Source organism: Calonectris borealis, chromosome 10 (assembly GCF_964195595.1).
Source record: "Calonectris borealis chromosome 10, bCalBor7.hap1.2, whole genome shotgun sequence".
Lineage (NCBI taxonomy): Eukaryota > Metazoa > Chordata > Aves > Procellariiformes > Procellariidae > Calonectris > Calonectris borealis.
Window position 1 is genome coordinate 19,657,119 of NC_134321.1, and position 20,008 is coordinate 19,677,126.

A 20,008-nucleotide genomic window follows, 5' to 3' on the forward strand; every position below is an offset into this window, starting at 1 on the left:
GAGACCAGTATCACTGGCTGGAGCAAGGTACTTCACAAACATTACATGTGCAGCTCTGCCAATGCACCTTTATCCTTTTTTTTTTTTCCTTTTTTTTGGTATTTATTTATATTCTTTTTAATTTAGTGCTGGTGAAAGGTGCTGGATTGACAACACTGGAGGCTGAAGCCCTCTATTTATCCACAGAACAGATACAGCATGGGCGGCAGCCGTGCAAGCTTCCCCACGCTGCCCCCACCAATGTGCCTCATCTCTGTCCTGGAGGGACCACCTCTAGAGGTGAGAGGATAGTTCAGTCACCATGACCCATCCAATCCTTGGCCTTTCTGCTGAGACTGCCAACAAAGCTACGATAGCCACGATGCTAGAGTTAATCACTTTTCAGACAGGAAGCATACGAAGGCCAACAAAATTCATTTCGTACAGTCCACCTAAATTTATCAACTTAGCATTTTTGTCACCTGTGGCTTTAACCTGAGCATGGTTGTTTAGGATTGCTAGGTTTTTGCTAGATGTTTAAATGCTGCTCTCATTGATTCAAACGTTAATATAGAGGTGAAGAACCACTATCCCCTTATCCAGATACTTATCCACCTTCTCTGTTTAACTGCAGAGTCCCTTCTGGAGCTCAGCTACTACCACTGTTCTAAGGAGATGGGTATCTTTATAATATAGATTAGTTCCATTAGTGACCAAAGGAAGCCACGGCATTTGTATTAAGAATCCAGCAGGAATTTAAATTGTACTTCCAATTTTCCACTTCCAAAAAATGACCCTTTCATTGATGTTTAAAACAGCAAGACAAGTGAATTATTTGGCGTGTCCAAAGAAAATAATAAAGCCATTAATCCAAATTTTTTTTTAAGGGATAGTCATCAAGACAGTAGATTGATTTGATTACTTCACTGAACAGCAGATTAAAGCAGCAAACCTTACACTAGTTACAATAGACACAAGTTAGAGCAAAAGTCTTAATAGAATTTAAATCAGAATACAGTGAGAATTTTCTAACTCTGTGCTAACTGTAAAGACATTACTAGTTACTCTATTTTTCAGATTAACAAGTACGTATCTTTCAGTTTTCACCTGGCTTGACCTTGTGTAGCTTCTTCCCTATCAAGAAAGCAACACTGTTGTTGTTTGGAGGATCAGTAAGAAATTCAGAGTTTGTTTTGGCTTCGTTTGAGGTGACTCATGAGGCAGTGCTCTAACTTTACCGGAGTTAAAAGATTATGTAAGCTGATGTTCGTTAAGCAGAAATTGTAACGCAAAAAGGCCTGGAAAAAGCTAGGAGCGTATTAGGTTTTTTTCAGTAATTTCATTTAAAATATGGTTGGGACTCCTCTGATGCGCTCCAAAAGCAACTCCCACTTGACACTTGATGACTCGCCTCTTAAGGCACCCCTACTGCTTCCTCAACACAGCTCCCTTTTTAAGGTGTAGAAAATGAGTGCTGGTGTCTTATTCAGCACTTTGCAAGAACGCATATACTTACATTAAAAACTTCATTATTAAAGCAAAGAAGTTCTGATTTGGTGCAGGAGCGAACTGTTTTCATAACAGTAATGAAAATGAATCAGGAGAAAAGATTCATTGAGTTTGAAGTTTAACTACGTTAATTTTCAGTTTTGTCCCTTAAAACTAATACTTGTCACAAGTGGATTAACATTTTCATAATTAAAAAACTACCTTTGGCTTCAGCATAGGTTTTCCTTTTTCATTAGTAGTACGTACAGTGCTGCACACATCAAGTGTACCAAGCTACAAGCTAAAAGGAATAAGCCCTGATACATGCTGCAGCGTTTTATATGGCCACTGGCTGCTCTGGAAGCTTTTAAATGCTTTTTTTGACTTTGTTTTTTAAGTTTTGCCAGTCCCTGAAAGGAGCCATGGTGATTGTGCTCTCTATCTAGCCAAAGAAGCAGGCCTGATTATTAATAAAAGCTTCTGTTATGGCCACTCCTCTTGTGGCCCACAATTCAGAGGTATCAGTACTTAATTTTGTTTGCAGACTGGATACTTGCCATAATCTGTTACAATCTTTCTAGCTCTAGTTATTTGCAAACTTAGGGTACCAAATAGCAGAGCTGTTTTGTAAACTAGACTCCGCCACCATGTGTAGCACATGTGGGATTTTTCAGGTCATGCAATGGAAGGTCTGTGGAAACTATAATCCCATATAAACTGATGGCACATAGAGGTGGTTTGCATCTTGGATATAAAAGAACAAGGATGACAAGATAAATAAAAGGGAAAATTTTACAGTGTAGGTTGTGCTGTGATGTAGTTCTGGGCACACCTAAAAGTTCAGCATCCTTACATTTGACATGCAGAAACAGGACTACCTGTGATGTGTGAGTAAAAGAGACTCAGCATAAAGCGTTAACACTCTGTTTTCCAAGCTGATGTTGTATATAAAAGCAAATAATGTTGTCTAATTATGTTTCTGTTTTATGTCTGGGGAGAGAATGAGTTCGGAACTAGAATGCAGATACTCTGAGGCTGTTCATGTTGGGTTGGGGGTGTAGATTAATCTGGGATCTGCCACCCCTGATGGAATTGTTGCAATTGTAGGACCTTATCCTGCATTCTGCTGGACACATTGTTCCTTCCACTGTGTGCTGAATATCAGTCCCCCAAACTGCATGTTTGCTTTTGCTGGGTTAAAAGCTGCATTAACCAGCACCAATGCCTTTGCTCATACGTTGGAGTAATGCCTTTGCTCATACATTCAGGTAATGCGTGTGGTTGTGGAAAGTTTGCAAAAGGGGGCATGTATTCCCCAAAAGCCGGCATGGCTCTGTAATGCGCTGTGTGCTGTCATCTGTTAAGTGCGTGTTTGTGACGCAATGAAATAATCAGTGCAAATTAAAGCTCACTCCAGCAGCTTCAGAACATCAATTCCTGCCTAATATTGTGCATCCCAAGGGATGCATGTATCAGTAGTATCAGACTTTAGGAAGTCACTAATGGGAACCATTCTTCTACCAAATCCATTGTCAGCTGTTGCGTATCAGAAGGCATATTGTTATGTGGCGCTCATCTTGAAGGACATGAGTCCCAAATAATTCCACGTGCCAGGAAGCTGTTTACATGAAACACCCCAATATCTTAAATGACAACTATGCAGATAACTAATAGTTAAGCATATTCCCACTATATAACTCCAAGCATTGGAAATGTCCTATTGTCATAAAATGGCTCAGTATACCAACACACCCAGTAGTAATCATACATTATCTAGCAGCATTATAAGCAAAGTGCCACCCACATTTATAGAAAATTCTGTTTATTGCTGGGTTTTGTTTTGCTTCAACAAAGAGGAAGCTAACCAAGGTATCGCCAACTAAATGGCAACACCTCAGACTACCTCTACCAGAACTGAGGAATGACGTAGCTTCCTGTAGCTTCCTGCTTTAACTGAATGGTGTATCTCAAGCTTTTATCCCTTTCTTCCACATTCAGTCCTAAAATGCACAATTTTGTGGCATTTCTATAACTCTGCAATACTTTATGGGGTGAGGGAGCATTAGGCACTGTACACCACAGCCGCAGCTGATTCCACACAGATGCCCCCATTTTTTTTTGATTGTTTTAAGAGGAAGCACTTCGCAACATACAACTAGGGACGCATACATCTTACACACCTTACATGGTATGTCCTTAATTGTATATAACAAGCCAGTTCTTATTTCATCCTCGTGCTATGCACCCCACCAACAGTTAGCTGCTTAGTGGGCTTGGCTCCATGTTTTCTTGAGTCCTGTAAGATCATCTGTCTGAACAAATTGCAAAGGAGGACTAGATCACTGGGCATGCGGAGACATGGCTGTTGTTTGTCACGTGTACGTGATTATTCTCACTTGTTTACAGGCTCTCCCTCTCTACCAGATAAGTACCGCCACTCTCGGGAGATGATGATGTTGCTGCCAACCCATCGGGACCGACCTAGCAGTGCCATGTATCCCGCAGCTATCATGGAAAACGGACAGGTAGCAGATCTAATTTCATTTATGTCAGTTCAACCACCTAAAACTGTAACTTTATTTTTTACTATTTTTGACCACTTTAAAGGTTCCCTTTTTATTTTTGGAAAGCACAACAACGTACTTAGGATCATTTTCAGAGGCAATGCAGAACTTTTCATGTTAATCGCCCCCTAGAGCCACCCACTTTGGTAGTCAAGTGATACAAATTGTAATGGCTGTTAAAATTGCAGATACGCGCTGTGAAAATGGACTCTTCTTACTTCCCAACTTGATCCTATGAGCCCTGGTCCGCTGCAAGTAGTCATACCATTTTATTTATTCATTTTTCTAGAACCATGGCCATCCTGCAGTCTAGCCTCAAAGTTGATTTTAAATAGCTTTGTGGTGATTTCCAGAGGTATCAAAAACCACAGGAGGCTGAAATAATATACTGATGCACCATCTCCAAACAATCTGTACCCGTATCTGCTACTTTCTCTGGACAAATTGAAAAATTCAGGATGTGCCTACATGTAAGCATTTTAATCTGGCCCTGGCATGCTCTTTTGAAGGGAATCTCCTGATCATGCCCACTTATTGCACTTCAGTTCACCTCAGAGAACTGCCTCGGAGCATGCAAACTCAATTCTTTCAAATTAAACCAAAGCAAAAGGTAAGCTCCAGAAGGGCACGTGATGCATTCGAGCTGGTAATGGGCACAAGACCAGGCTAGAGCTAGTTTGAAGCAACTCCTTGCGAGAACACAAGCAACGTGCATTGTGGGTCCTCAGCACTGTTACACTCTAGAGATACACTAGTATTGCGCTGAAGTACTTGCTAATGTAGACACAGCCTAAGGTTCCCATGACTTTTTTAATTAAAAAACTTTCTTTTCTTAAAAAAAGCCAACAGAAAGCGCCAGCGTTCGGCACCAGCTGTTCTGTAACTTTTTTTTTTTTCACTTTTCTGTGCTAACTTTCTTCTTCCCTAGCCTCCAAATTTCCAGCGCGCCTTGATCCAGCAAATGATTGGACCATGCAAACCTTGCAGTGATCCCAACCTGTCTGTGGCTGAGAAAGGTACTCTTTTTCCTAGTTAGCATGCATGCTTTCTAAAATATTATTACTCTGGTCATGCTACAGGCTTCTACATTTCCTGGCAGAGTGCATTCTCTCACATTTTTTTAATTAACAGTTTAATTAACTGGGCCTTCTGCCAACCTATAGTCATTTCAAATCATTCACAGAAGGGTGGAGTTGCACAAACCTCTTTATTTCAGAAAGCTCTCTGAGTTTAGCATTTTGTTATTGAAACAAATCCTGCAGCCTTTATCAAGCAAAACTTCCAAAGCAGCAAATGAGAAGTTATCTGAAAGAAGAGTGCAAAATTTGGACTGTATTTTAAAATAATAAGATATACTGCTTTTTTGAATATGCATTTATTGTTCAAAATATTAACAAGTCTTGCAATGCCTCTCTGAGGCAGTTTTATATTTATTTATCATCAGGAGTGTACGCTTTTTTAACTCACTGCTTTGAAAAAAATAGGCAGAGCCCCTGCAGAAAAAAACATGAAAGAAGCGAAGGAGTTTGTTTGGTGTAACAGAAAAGGAGGAGCTTGCGAAAGGGGTGCCATGGACAAAGTGATGGGCTCAAAAAATTATCTGAAAGGCAACATTTTGAAAAAGAAGAAGTGGGCAAAATTCATGGGTCAAAATCTGAGACAAGGACGCTGCCTAAGCAACAGTCATGTGTATGGCTAGGAAAAATGGTATCTTAAAAAATTTTTAAGGCCAGGAAAGACCATCGCAATTCTCTAGTCTGACCTACATAATGCACTCCATTAGGCTTTTATCGGTATTTTTGTTTCAATAGCTGTGCCTGAGCTAAACTGTATCTTTTTGAAAAAAAAATCCAAATTTTATTTTAGAATTTCTAATAAATCAGAATACACTACTTGAACAATATAACAGCCTTACAGAGCAGTCCAGGTTGAAACCAAAAGCCAATGTACAGTTCTGAATAAATGGCAGAATGATGACAATAACAAACTATGACAACAGAGAGTTAAGACTAGGGGGTGAGGGATTAAGAGCTCCATCTTAGCCGTGTTAGTTTGAACTGAACATATCATAGAGGTGATGCGATCTTTATACTGGACAGGAGAAAGATCTAGAAAAGAAAGGTAGATAAATATTTATTACCTGTCTAGGAAAAATACTTGAATTTGTATTTGTGGGCGATATTATGCAAGAGTGTAGTATACAGCACAAAGAGAAGGGGATCAAAGACAGAGTTCCCTCCAGAGGCCCAAAGCAGCCATGAAAGACACAGATGATGTTCAGTAATTGTTCTTAGGGGATGGTGTGACGGGAATCCCAGCTCTTCAGCCAGGTTGGTAGCATAAATGCAGTTACAGGTGTTTTTTGCAGCCCTCATCATTCTTTGTAAGTCAGGATGCCATCTGCCTTGGTTTTTGTTAACAGTCATGCCCTGTGAATTCACCCACCCCCATTCCTTGCCATGTCAGAAGCTCTGCTCAGTAATTCTCATTGACAGCAGTGGGACATCAGTTGCCCAGAGCAGAATGGTTCAAATGCAGCTTCCCGGCTCATTAAACTTGGCCACCGAGCCTCTGAACACTGCTAGGACAGCACCAGGAGCTCCCTGGGTAGGTTCCTCCCCAAAACGTTTTGGATAAAACACTGGGTTTAACACGCAACAGCCACTCTCAAAAATCATCTGACCTCAGGATGATTTCTAGCACTCCTAAATACTCAAAAGGCCATGAATGAGGGAACAATGAGAAAGTATGAATGGATTATGCACTGGGGTACCATGTTCTCTTCTTCACATTCTTCTCCTGCATCTCAGTGTTTAAAAAAAAAAAAACAAAACCAAGCACAACAATCATTTTACAGGCCAACCAAATCGATTTTATTCTGTCCTGTTATACTGCAGGAGAGACTAGCGTGGCTGGCATTGTTATGCATCTTGTCCCTCTGTTTTAGTCTTTTGACACCAATTGCAGTAGTGCGAATTAGAGCACTCTGGTATGGGTACAGGGGTGCTCGGAAAATTCATCTGAAGCCACGTTACCTGTGTTGAGATGTATCCCTTGTTTTGAACTTGTTCTCTGTCAAGATCCTTCATATCATCTTTGTATGCCTTTCTCCGTTTGAGGGCGTCTCTTTAAAAACAGCATTTACTTTTATATTTTTATGGGTTTTGTTCCATCCTGTGAAGCTGTCACTTTGTGATCTTTTTTACTTTAGGGAATTTTAGGTCTTGGGGAGTCTGTGTTCATGCTAACTCGTGAACTAAGAAGAAAAAAACAAAGAAACCTTTCAAAGCCATTTTAGAAAAGAAACGCACCAAAAATGGCTGCAGGCATTTTAATTAAGGAGAAATCCTCTTCAGATGTCAAGCTCCATGTTTATTTTCCAAACTGAAGATGGAAAAAGCTATTTTTTCTCTCAGATTTCTTTGGTAGGCTCACTGAATTACTTTGTTTTTCTTTTTTCTTTTCTTTGCTAATCTGAAGAAATTGCTTATTTGTTTTTAAATAAACATACACTTATTGCATGTCTATCTTCTCAGAATGAATCAAGTCTTGCAGTGTGTTTGGAAGAAAGGAAGGTGCATTTTAATAATGTTTAAGGTTGACAGAATTCTCAAAATCTTGAAAAATGTCCTTGTTAGAAAAAAGCAGCTTTTATTTCTCTGAAAAACCAAAGTCACGAAGAAATACTCTCCCTATCTTTCCTGATCAACAAAGACTTGATTTCTTCAGGCAACTTTGTAATACAAGGAGTCCGAACTGCAGTCTTATTTTGTGATCAAAATTTTTATCAACTCCATAGCTTAGGAAATTGGGGCTTTAATGTCATGATTTCTTTTGTAACAGATTGAGGGCCTTTATTCAGTCTTCACTTAGCCACTGTAGTGCAGCAACAGGCCTTCCTGTGTTTCATGAGGGTTCTGCCACATGTTCCCTTCTGCTCTGCCATCATTTACCGCCAAGCAGAACAGCTCACAACTGAGATCTAGCTGCCATTCCATCAGTGAGATTTCTACTTACTCACTGGTTTGTAAAAAAAATCAAGCAGTTCTACTGCTCTTCAGATTTGCTAGAAATGAGCCAAGGGGGTCACGGAGGGGAGATGGGCAGACTAACACTATGATCACCTAACTCCTGCTTCCTTAACAAAGCAACCTATAAACTTAACACTAGTCTAAACTGCAGACTAGACGATGTCTTTGTATGCCTTCAATCCTACCATTCACTAAGTCCCTAGAATCTGTCTCTTTACTACTAAAGAGCACACCGGAAAGCCAGTCCTTCTGGCCCCCACAAACTCCCTGTTACGTTACCCAAGTTAAATCTGTTTCAATCCTTCAGCTGTGCCAGCAGCGCCCAGTAGCTGGAGCCTAGACAGCGGAACCAGAGAGGCCCTGCCATTCCTGTCTGCCCACGTTGGGAGCATCTTGGCCCCACCAGTACCTCCCCGAAGCCTGCCCCATGGTAAGGAAATGCCCAGTAGGCCTGCAGCATAATGCCTGCAGTCATGCACAGATAAATCTAGACCACCTGAAAGCTGACCTTAGCCTTTTTTTTCCCCCTATAAAAACAATCAGAAACAAAAACCCAAAGTCTTTCCTGGTCTGCTAGGTTAGCACTGGACAAAGTTTTCAAATTCCTCCCCCCCCCCCCCCCCCCCTTCAAATTTTTTACAGTCCTTATGGACTTGCGTGTATTTTGGGACTAGAATTAGGTGTGTGAGTGCTGAAGCTTGGCCTGGCTTCTTGCCAATGACCATATTCAGCAGTAACTTAAGGTTATAAAGCTATTAAATGAAACTTCCAATGTTCATTGTTTATGAGCCTGTTGCCTTGCCATGAGATCCTTGATAACAAGGGTGGGTGGAAATCTATCACTGCACTTAACTTCTTGTTAGCATTTTGTGATGTGACAGATGCACTCCACGGTATCTATCAGAAAGGAAGCCCTAGGTTGGAGTGGAGTTACCAGCATTTGGAGATGCTACCTGGCATTACAGAGTCTAAAACCCCAGCTCTTTTGCTGCAGTGAGGCAGCACAAGTCTGCATTTCTGATCCTTGTCTCATTCCAGGACACTACTCACTGCACTTTGATGCCTTCCATCACCAGCTCAGTGATGCTCCTCCGGCACTGCCTGCACGAACGTTGCGCAAGGTAAAAAGGAAGTGGCAGGAGAGCAGAGAGGGATGTGGAAAGAAAATAATAGGCTCCTGAAAGAATCCCCCCTCCTCCACTCCCACCAAGCAGCTTTTGAATACAGAAACACTACTTTTAACATGCCTGTAACTTACACATGAGAAAATCCACTGAAAGCTCATAACCTGTTCCAGAGTTGAATTCTATAGAAATAACTTACACGTGTTGTAGGCCCTTCCACTTTCCTTCCTTGCATCATACACTGTGATTTCAGGCACCTGATTATCACCTCAGTTATAGTGTTTCTTTAACACCTCTGGTATTGTTAAGTGCACTTTGCCCACAAGAGGTACTTCCATACAAGTAAGGGGAGTGCACATATAAACCAATAATCATTGACATTTTGAATGCAAATGGAACTGCACTGTTGTAAACATCACTGTCAAAAGCTGAAATGTGGTACAACACACAAGATGCAGTGTTGCCTCCTTTGTCAGTTTTAACCTGGTTTTGTTTTTCTCCAAACAGTCCCCTCTTCATCCTATCCCTGCATCTCCCACCAGTCCGCAGTCTGGTCTAGATGGAAGTAACTCCACTTTATCCGGCAGTGCCAGCAGTGGTGTCTCTTCCTTGAGCGAGAGTAATTTTGGACATTCTTCTGAACCACCTCCTCGCACAGATACCATGGATTCTGTCCCCAGCCAGGCCTGGAACACTGATGAAGATCTAGAGACACCCTACCTCCCTGTCAGGTACAGTCTCTCTGAGCCTGATGTCCTAGAGTCGCTCAAATCCCAGCCATGCCGAAGCCACTCTGCTCCATCTGGAGTCATTCCTCAGGACACCATGGACCCTCCCGCTCTACCCCCCAAACCTTACCACTCCCGGCTGCCAAACATGGAGAACGAGGAGGGGATGATAATTGAAGATGATGACAAACACCGCCCATTGCATCGTAAAGTGTCCCAACCAGTGAGTGGTGGAAAGGAAGAGCAGGCCAGGGTAGCATGGGAGCATGGCATCAGTGAGCAGTAGGGACAACTCCTGGTAAGCAGCTTGCATCATCGTTCCAGGTCTGACCACAAAGGAGAGAGATAAGGACTCGGAACAGCAAACCGATTTTCTACTGCCGCAAGTTTATGTCTGGAGCCCGCAAAAGCAATTGGGCCAGCATGGGAGGTTGCTGCTTTCCTTTTTAATTTCTTTTTACACCTTTCCGTTACGTTTTTTAACTTTCTGTGCAGTGGACAGTTTATTCCTTCTGCAGTTTCTTAACCACATCAAATGGCACACAAGCCATAGAGACTTGCAGAAGCTGAAAAATACAATTTTAAGCGGAGGAGGAAAAAGGGGGGAATGTGGCAAGTTGATTTTGAAACTGCTTTCCTCCCAGTTCTGAGACGCACACAAGTAGAAGCAGTTGCACTAGGGACATATTTCTTTGCTGTACAGAAGTGAAAGCTCATTGCTGAAATCAGGGATTCTATGAACTGTCAGGCTGGAAGATGCATGAGCTGCAGGCAGTGGAAAGATGGCAATTCTAAGAAGAAATTGGCTCTTTTGAGAGCAGGATTGTACATATCTGTGCAGTGATCTCCCTGCATTGGTTCATAGGTGCTGAGGCAATCTAACCAGTGCTGATGCACTGATTTCCAAGATAGCATTTCCAACAAACTCTGCCTCCTTTGTTTTTTATGTACTGTTTGATTTCTTAAATTTTGCTTTCACTGGCTAAACCAACCTGCTTTCTCACTGGAATCATATGCTATTCATCTGTACTACAGGATGAGAGGAGGTTAGTAGCCATTGGAGCTGCAACCGAATTGTAGGCCTTTCCCATGCCCAATGTTGGGCAGGCTGTTGACACCAGCATTTCTATTCCAGTTTAAAAAGAAAAAAAAAAAAAAACACCAAACCACAACCAAATTGAATTTTTCATGCCACAGCTGGTTGGTTGATGACCCAGCCAGTAAAGAAAAGGTGGCTTAAATGCATCATATCCAACAATCCTTGCCTCAGGGCTGAACATCACAATTCTCACCAACTTCCATCACCCAGGAGCTGAGATTCATTCCCTGTTAACATAATGTCCTCAGTCCCTCCCAAAAAACTCACTGCAGCTGGTGTGCAGAAAGAATCTCCATCTCTCACAGTAGACAGAAAACACCAAGATTCAAGAAATGCCCAGTATATAGTGTACACCCTAGAGTCAGGGATCTTAAAGGCAACCTGTAAAGAAGAAATGTTTGCTTCCTCTTTTGCTTCTTTAGAATGTAAAAAGAAGCTTTAAGAGCTTCTTCTTTTGGAAGGTTGATTTATTTTCTTTTCTCCTCAGGCAGCAATACAGCCTCCCCCCCCCCCCCCTTTTTTTTTTATTGACCAGCTCCAGAAAGGGCTGAAGAATGGTTTAAAACAAAAAAAAAAAACCACCTACAACACAAAAGCAAGAAACAGAACTATGCAGAGGTGAAGACAGTACAAGTCTACGAACACAAAACAAGCCTCTTAATCAGTATTTGTTTAGTTCAGTACATGACAAAGCAGGGAAAAAATCTGTGGATAATAGAGCCGAGATCTGTTCTTTGAAAAGAACAGTAAGAAATCTTTTATTCCTATACTCAATATTTTTCAAGAAACTTTCAATCAAGAGAGTATAAAATATTTGATGTTTTTAGATAAACAAGCAATGTTCCTTCCCCCACCATGTCCGTACATATTTTAGCTTTCCTTATAACGCTTTCCACCTGCAGATTGCAAAGCACACTCCAGAGGATGGTAACAGACCATCGTCTCTCTTACCACTGAAAAAATCTGAAGCACATCCAAATAAGAGACTTACTTCCACCATATAAATTAGAGTCAGAAACAGGAATAGCACTCAGCTTTCATATTCAATTTTTGCCCTAACCACTCAGTTTCTCATGCTACAAACAGCATAAAGAAGCAAAAAAGGATATTATAAATCTTCTACAGGTCACCTTTAGCACTACCTCTAAATACAGTGACTGGGCAGAGTACATTGCTTCTGAACTCTCCTAAAGATGGTCTGTCTGTGCAAAGTCTGGACTCAGCGGTTGCATGAAGGGGATTTTAAGAGGATTTGTTTCTTTTCTTTCTCAAGCTCTAGCCCATGCAAAACTACTAAGTTATGGATTTGTTTCTTAAATGGCCTATTTGGCTGGAACAAAGTCTCTCTTGCTTCCTCTATTTTGTTATTAACACAGGCTGCTTGTAATCATTATATCCTTCACAATTAAGACAACGATAATAAAACCTGGCCTATAGCGGACATTTCATTTCTAGCAGGAAGGAGAGTTTTCCAATACTAGGACAGTCCTAAATGTTAATGAACCAAGCTGGATCTCTGGTATAGAACACATGTATGAAAATTCAACTCAAAATTATGTTTTTGGTAAAGGTAAATCAAGGTAATTCCTTAGAAATGAGTGACATATTGTCACATATGCTATTCTCCAATCTGACAGAGATTCTTCAAGTGATGTTTTTAAGAGAACTAAGTATTCAATTCCATCTCCCAGCCCCTTTTTTTTTTGGCAGGAAGATTAAAAGTGGAAAATGTAGTGACTTACTGAGCTTCCTTATTGCAAAAAACAGCAGGTCTTGCGAATAAAACTTTGCAAAAACAAAAATACAACTAACATGGGACTAAGTCCCAGTCAGCTGGAAAACCTGCCCACTGGGGCTCTAATCAGTCTCTCAAAATGTATCGCCCTGCTCCGATTAGAGACACTGTACAACAGCAGTGAGTCCATTTTGGGAGTCTGACATTCCCATGTATTTGTAAGGGTTTGAAGATCCATCAGATGATGTATACAAATACCCAGTTTATGGCAGGTCCACACAGAGAAGGATGGAATAAATTGCTGAATTTACCAAATTTAAGCCTCTCTGGAGTTAAAGTTCTGTTACCTACCAAGTATTCTGTCTCCCTTTTCAGTGCTTGCCTTAAAGGGCGCAAAAGATAGAAAGACTATTATTAAGATTTTGTGAATGTTGGAACTAATACTTCTCTGTAAGGTGGGGTGTCTTATAGCATAGTACAACTCCAACATCAAGCTCAGTCCTGGAGTAGGTGGAAGCAACGGCAGTTACTGCACTTGCCCAGCAGGATTTGAAGATTCCTTGTATAGACCACAGCAACAGGATGTTTTGAACAGGACCTTGTCATTCTATACTTAACTCTAATTCAAACTTAATGTGTACTTGCCTTCATTGGGTTTTGTTTGCGTAACAAAATAGCATGTGCATTCCTGAGAAAATTGGTGGAATTCTGCTACAAATCTCTCCATTGTCAGTGCACCTGCTGGCCCCACCTGAAACGAAATTGAGGAGGAACTACTGTAGTAGAAGAAAAGCAATTAAAACAATTTCTCTGAATCCTACAAATTTTTTTTCAATGGTTGGGTTGGTTTTATTACTGTGTGCAAGACTAAGATTCTTTTCCGTCTTTTCTTCTGTTTGCTTTTTAGTTTACTTACCCTTTTTTAGGTAAGGGATATTGCACATCCCTTCTATGAGAGAATCAGCCAAAACTGAGGAGGCTGGAGAGAGCAAGAGCCTTTGGGAAACAAATTATGTGATATTTAAAATTTCTTCTGATCATGCTTCTTTGTAAATACCCCCATTTGAATGCTGTGTATTTGTACAGGAAATTGAGCAAAAAATGTATAGATTGTGACGTCTGACTGGTATTCTGCCCTGTAAATGTGTTTTTAACCTCTGGCATTCTGTGCTTATTTAAAAAAGGCAAAAACCTCTAACCACTTCTCTTTTGTGTATTCATGTTTAAAATAAAATGAAAACAGCTATCTTATCTATAATGGAAATCAAATTTAAAAGGAAAAAAATAATTTGTACAAGTGTCCTAAAGGTACTTCATTGTATATATTGTGATAGCATGTTTCCAGAACCAACAAATAAGTGGTGTGAATTTTAGATGTAAATATCTGCCGTTTGTTTTGGGTTTCTTTCCCTTACCCATTCACTCGACTGCTGTGATGTGGAATTAAAGATTAATACCTGATATTAAAATGGTACAGCTGTATATTCATTGCTGTTCTCCAGGCGGGGTTATCCTCAGGCTGCTCCAAAGATTCACGAGGTATGCAGAAACAGTCATCACTTCCCACTTTTGTGTGAGTGAGGAAAATGGGGGGCAACCAAAAGGACCTTGTGGCTATCATGTGTGATGAGGGAACAGCTTCCACATTATCCTCTTAGCTGACAGTACACTATTTTATTTAATACCAACTTCTTAAAGCAAGCATCAGGCATATCAACCAGCTAGTCTAATCAGTTTGGTAGATTTATGACATATGCAACAACAGTCTGAGATGCCTGCTTGTCTATTGCAAGCTTTAATACACAATTTTGAGGCAATACTTTCAAAGACTAACTGAATGTGATTAATTCGCCAATATGTACCTCACTGCATAGATTGCTATTTGATGAGTGATGGCTTATTTCACTTTTTTATTGCAATAGCATGACATTTTGGCAGTGATTTCATTTCTTAATTTTAAGTATTTAAATACCAATCATTTTAAAAGAATGGGTGTGAAAGAATAGCAATTAAGACATGTAGGAACACAGGATTTGGGAATTAAGAGCTACAGTAACATCTACATGCGCGTAATTTCAAAGATGTGCATTTTTTCCATTACCACTAATAAACCAGGTCAAGGTGCAGGAGACAGAAAAAGTAACCCATTTCTCCCATCCTGTCTCGATGAACCAACAAAAAAATTTATGAAACTTGTCCCAAAAGACATTTAGCAGTAAAATATAATAATAAGCTAGCCCTGGGGTGTACATAGACTGCCAAACCACCCTTTTCATTACATACCTCATACAAATACTGAGAAGGTACTTCAAAGTGCATCTAAAATATAAAAATGTGACATAAGTCTTCACCTGACACCTGAAAAAAGTCTGTATAAATCAGACCCTTTGAGATTGTTCCTAGCCCAACTTACCAAATCTTAGTTAAGCAAATATTTTTTATTCAACTAAAAAAACCACATTTATTAACCAAGCATAGGAAATAAAAAGTGTATGTGACACAACAAAACACATGTGACGCCCTCAGCTTTAAAAAAGAGTTTAAAAAAAAAAAACTTCTAGTTTCTGTTAAAACCAACAATTTTTTCAGTGCAAGTCAAATACTTTATTTAAGCTGAGGCCACACTAGTCAGATTGAAGGCTAAATACCCTGTTCAAATACCTCTCCTTATCTAAGTAAGAAAGCATCAGCACAGTTTCAATATATGACTAGTGTGAGTCAGTATGGATTTCATTATAAAGCTGATGATAAGAGGAGAAATTAAACTTCTAGGAAGGACTATAATCAAGCCAATAAAGATTCAGCCCTCTACACCTCTGTATAAATATACCTCTATTTGTAGACTCTTCTTAACAAACTACGGACACAGAGACACAGACAGTGTTCAGAAGGATATATATACACACACACTACATTAGAGCCCAATGCCAAGAGGTCCTAGCCACAGGTCTTCTCTTTACTATTATGAGACAATTCACATACCACATCTCCCTTTTCACAGTCTTTACTATCAATCCCACATAAATTAAAACCAAATTTGGAATAGTTGTTCTACTACACTTCAGCATTCACCCACAGCAGTATTACATTACGTTTTTCCATGAAACTCACCTGGTTTCACCTCCACCCTGACAGAACACACTTCATTGTCCTCTCAGACTAACACCTGAAGCTGAACCCCCTTCATCCACTCGGATAGCTGTACAGACCTGCCTTCTCAGATTGCAGAGCCAGCAAAGGTCCAGCCCACACAGCAGCCTCACCACGAACACACAGTTTCCACAATTTACATAACTTAAACCTCCCAACACCACCACCAACTCTAATCCCCACAGATCTACCAAGCCCAATTAACTCTCCTGCTCACTCTTAGTATGCTGCCCTTGCCCCTTATTGGTTGTTTAGCAGGGAAGAGAAGGCTCCGGGGAGACCTTAGAGCAGCCTTCCAGTACTTTTAAAAGGGGCCTACAGGAAAGATGGGGAAGGACTCTTTATCAGGGAGCCTAGTAATAGGACAAGGAGGTAATGGTTTTGCCCTGAAAAAGGGTAGATTTAGATTAGATATTAGGAAGAAATTCTGTACTGCGAGGGTGGTGAGGCACTGGAACAGGTTGCCCTGAGAAGCTGTGGATGCCCCATCCGTGGCAGTGTTCGAGGCCAGGCTGGATGGGGCTTTGAGCAACCTGGTATAGTGGAAGGTGTCCCTGCCCATGGCAGAGGGTGGAACGAGATGATCTTTAAGGTCCCTTCCAACCCAACCCATTCTATGATTTATGACCTCTTCTTATTAGACCACTATTTAAGAGCTCATCATATTCCAACTCCGCTATTAGCCCTAGCCTGCTCCCATCCTCCCTTTGTACCATTAGCCCACCAAAACCATACGCTGCAGGAGCCCCAGCACAAAACCAAACATTTATAGCTACATGGATCCTCCTCTTTTTTTTTTTTCGTTTCTCAATTAGAGCATTTTCATAGAAGTTGCTTGGTTAGAAACAACCTCAATCCCAACTTCGGTTGTTATCAATGGCGAACACAAGCAAACCATTTAAATGCTGGAATCAATTTCTGCTTCTCTCTAACAGCTCCCTCTCCCTAACCCTTGCCGTTTTCTGCATGGAAAATTGGAGAGAGATGTTCTATTTAGGTATTCTTTCAATTACCCACCTTTCCCTCACTCATACATGCCCAGATACAATGGAATAATGCCTAGCCTTCACTGTAAAACCACCCATGGCCTGAAGAATAGTCATATGCAACAGTAAATTCTTAGCAGACTACCCGTCCATAATCATGGCACTCTGCTATCATCATAACTAGCTCTGAAAGCTTACAAAAAACTGACCAGAAGTCACTCCTCACTCAGCCACGTGCTCCAGCTCTAAATCTGTGATCATTCACTGGCACAGTAACTCTCCTATCTCCCAGCACCTCACTTCTTCAGCACTATTTGGCAGTACCATGACCAAACCCACAGCCAAACACTTCCACGAGCATGGGGAACAAACACAACCACCCCTGTCCCTCACAGCATCCTGTAGGGTAGAGTAACCATAACGGACATAGCACTAGCAACCTCCGCAAAAATGAGCTAGTACTTTCTGTTTCATCAGCCTAACCGCACAATTTAGAAAAGGACTAGAAACCCTCATCACTGGCTCCTACAACCTTTGCATCTTCCTAATAACAATGTAGACAAAATGTGGGTGGAATTTCTATCTCAAATTCTCACATACAAGAAGATCTCATCTCCCTCCTTGTTCTTGTCAGATTCCTCTTTATTCCGAAGAGGCAATTAATTGATGAATACCCTCCTGCAACTATAGTTTTAACTCAAACATTAAACTATGACAGTGAAACAGGAGCTAAAGTCTCCCCAACAACTGAGGGGCTTTTAAACAATAAAAACTAAATCCTCATCCCAGTTACTTTTAAGAGATAAACACTAAGAATCATGAATCTTGACGCAACTCAAAGCATCCTGAGCACCTGACACTGCAGGAAGATCTCTGAGGCTCAGCATTACCGCCCACTGCTTATACATATGGAAATTAAGGACTACATTTAAGAAAAAAGAAAAGAAGAAAAAAAAGGTTTTTGCTTTCTCAACACCCATCCAACTTACAAGTGTAACAGTCAGAACGTCCCACCACCACTGAGAACCAGCACAAGCTGTCCAGCACCCAGGCTTCGGCCATGACAAATCCCTAATGCTCCAGTGGCTGGAGGGTGTAGGAATGAACAGAACCCTAGAAACCTCGCCATGGATCAAAAAAGAAGCAGAAGGTAAAATGAAAGCAATCCCTCGTAGCTGCTGGAATGTTGGAAAATAAACTATAAATAAAAAGGAAAAAAAAAAAATCAAAAGGAGTCTTTGTTCTTCCTCAGAGGATTCATTTGAAGATCCCATATTGAAACATATAGAGAGGCTCATTTCCCAATCCAAAACCAAACAAAATCACTCCTATCCTGTCACACAGTCTGTTCTATAAAAAAGTATAAAATTCCTACTGTTTTAAGATCTGTTTCATAACTACTCTCCTTAGATAGTTAAACTTCCTCCTTATTGTGAGGCTCCTAAATTCTCCTAATTCTGAATTTAAGCCCTACTTCCAACTAATTAATAAGCCACTTAATCTTGCAGCTCTTTTGGCCACTACCCTTCTAAGAAACAAGGGCAATCTAAGTAACCACTTCTCCGCACTACTAAGTGACTTCAGTGAGCAATCAGCATAAATTTAGAAAAGCCAATAATCTTCCTAAAGTACATTGATATTGAGTAATTCTGGGAATCATTATGGACTGATTTAAAAAAAAAGCAAGACAATAATATCATTACGAATCTTAATAAACACATTTTGAGAGATAACAAGATCTAGAAAGGTGAAAAGCCACCTCTTTTATCTGATAAACACATGTGATGTATTCACACTGGCAAGATACAATGTCTTAATTACTACCCACCTGCTACACGACCTTTGCTGAACCAGGTTGCTCCTCCTCCCCATCCTGCCTGTCTCACCTCGTCAGGCTCACAATTTGCAGCTGATGACCTGCAAGAAAATTCAGACTTAAGACACTGAAAAATTCCCCACAGCTCCTACCGTGGCTTTGCTTGGGGCAGGCACAATTAGGCTGCCTCATTAGTCTTCCTGTACCAAGAGAACCCACGCAGCTAAGATGCACGCTCCCTCGCTGTACCATAGGGCTATATGACTTTGCCTCTACCTTCTTTTACTAGAATGATATCCTAGGACACGTAAAGTTAAACATATAGCCCCACAAGCCCCAATCAACAGTGTGCTCTCCTCCTGCAACTGGCCTACAACTTCAAAAGGGTTGAAGCGATAAACTCAAAGGGTCAGGGATTGCTCAAGGCAGTTCCCAGCACATCCTGTCACGGCTTCAGGAACAAAAGGTGTTAGGCACAGTGACTGGGATAAAAATTAAAAAAAAAAAACAAACAACACCAAACCACAAACAAAAAAAACCCAGCTTCATTTGTTTCCTTGGCTCTACAAAAACAACCACCAAAACCGCCAGAAACAAGGCATTCACAAGTTGTTAATTTAACCACTCAACTTCCAGCTGTCCGACCTCAAAGAATTCAGGCCCTATAACTCACAGGGTGTTCAGGCATAACCAAAATCCGCCCGTGCAGGGCTTTATCAGGGTTGAAACGAAGGCTGAGGCGAAGCCTGCCGCACCCACCGCCCCTCACGGGAGGGAGGGCCCTCCCAATGGGCGCCCACTCAGGCGGCTTCTCCTCTGCCCTGCCGAGCTCCCTCCCCCTGCCTCACACCACACACCCTCAGCCCACGGAAACCCAGAAAAATAAAACCGCGACAGCCTGAAGCTCCCACCGGCACCAAACCCCGCGCCGCTCGAGGGCCTCGGGCAGCCGCCTCGAGCAATCCCCTCGGCCTCACCTCAGCGCGCCCTCACGCGGCCCGAACGGCTGCCCTGCCGCAGCCAGCAGACGAAGGGACACCCCGCGCTGCCTGCCTGCTCCCGGCGCCCACCCTGGGCGGCCGTAGCCCTTGGGTGCTGCTCAGCCCGGCCCCAAGGCAGGTACTGACCGCGAGCAAAGGACCGCGAGTCCCCGCCGCGCCCCTCAATGCGGCCCACCTGCAGGTGTGAGAATCTGCCCCTTTAGAAGATGGCGCCCGCAGACGAACGTGAGGAAGCGCACGAGGACGTTTTCCCTTAACAAAAATGGTGGCTAAGGGAGGCGGGGAAACTCGCCACGCGCCGGCGTTC

The 20,008-nt window shown here is 41.6% G+C and overlaps 1 protein-coding gene and 1 long non-coding RNA gene across 2 annotated transcripts in view; one reads left to right on the top strand and one right to left on the bottom strand.

The window, feature by feature from the left end:
• DOCK3 (dedicator of cytokinesis 3) overlaps positions 1-14,222 on the top strand; it is a 148,526-nt gene extending 134,304 nt beyond the window's left edge. Inside the window, exons 44-48 of the mRNA XM_075159267.1 lie at positions 127-279; positions 3,874-3,992; positions 4,960-5,047; positions 9,101-9,183; positions 9,694-14,222. Coding sequence (XP_075015368.1) covers positions 127-279; positions 3,874-3,992; positions 4,960-5,047; positions 9,101-9,183; positions 9,694-10,200 — 950 coding nt within the window. The 3' untranslated portion in view covers positions 10,201-14,222. The remainder of the gene's footprint in view (positions 1-126; positions 280-3,873; positions 3,993-4,959; positions 5,048-9,100; positions 9,184-9,693) is intronic.
• Positions 5,663-19,923, bottom strand: LOC142086329 (uncharacterized). Its single transcript, XR_012675085.1, has 4 exons — positions 19,678-19,923; positions 18,713-18,801; positions 7,067-7,287; positions 5,663-6,139 (listed from the first exon to the last, which is right to left on the bottom strand). It is a non-coding gene; the product is annotated as an uncharacterized LOC142086329 (long non-coding RNA).
• Between the last annotated feature and the right edge of the window lie 85 nt (positions 19,924-20,008).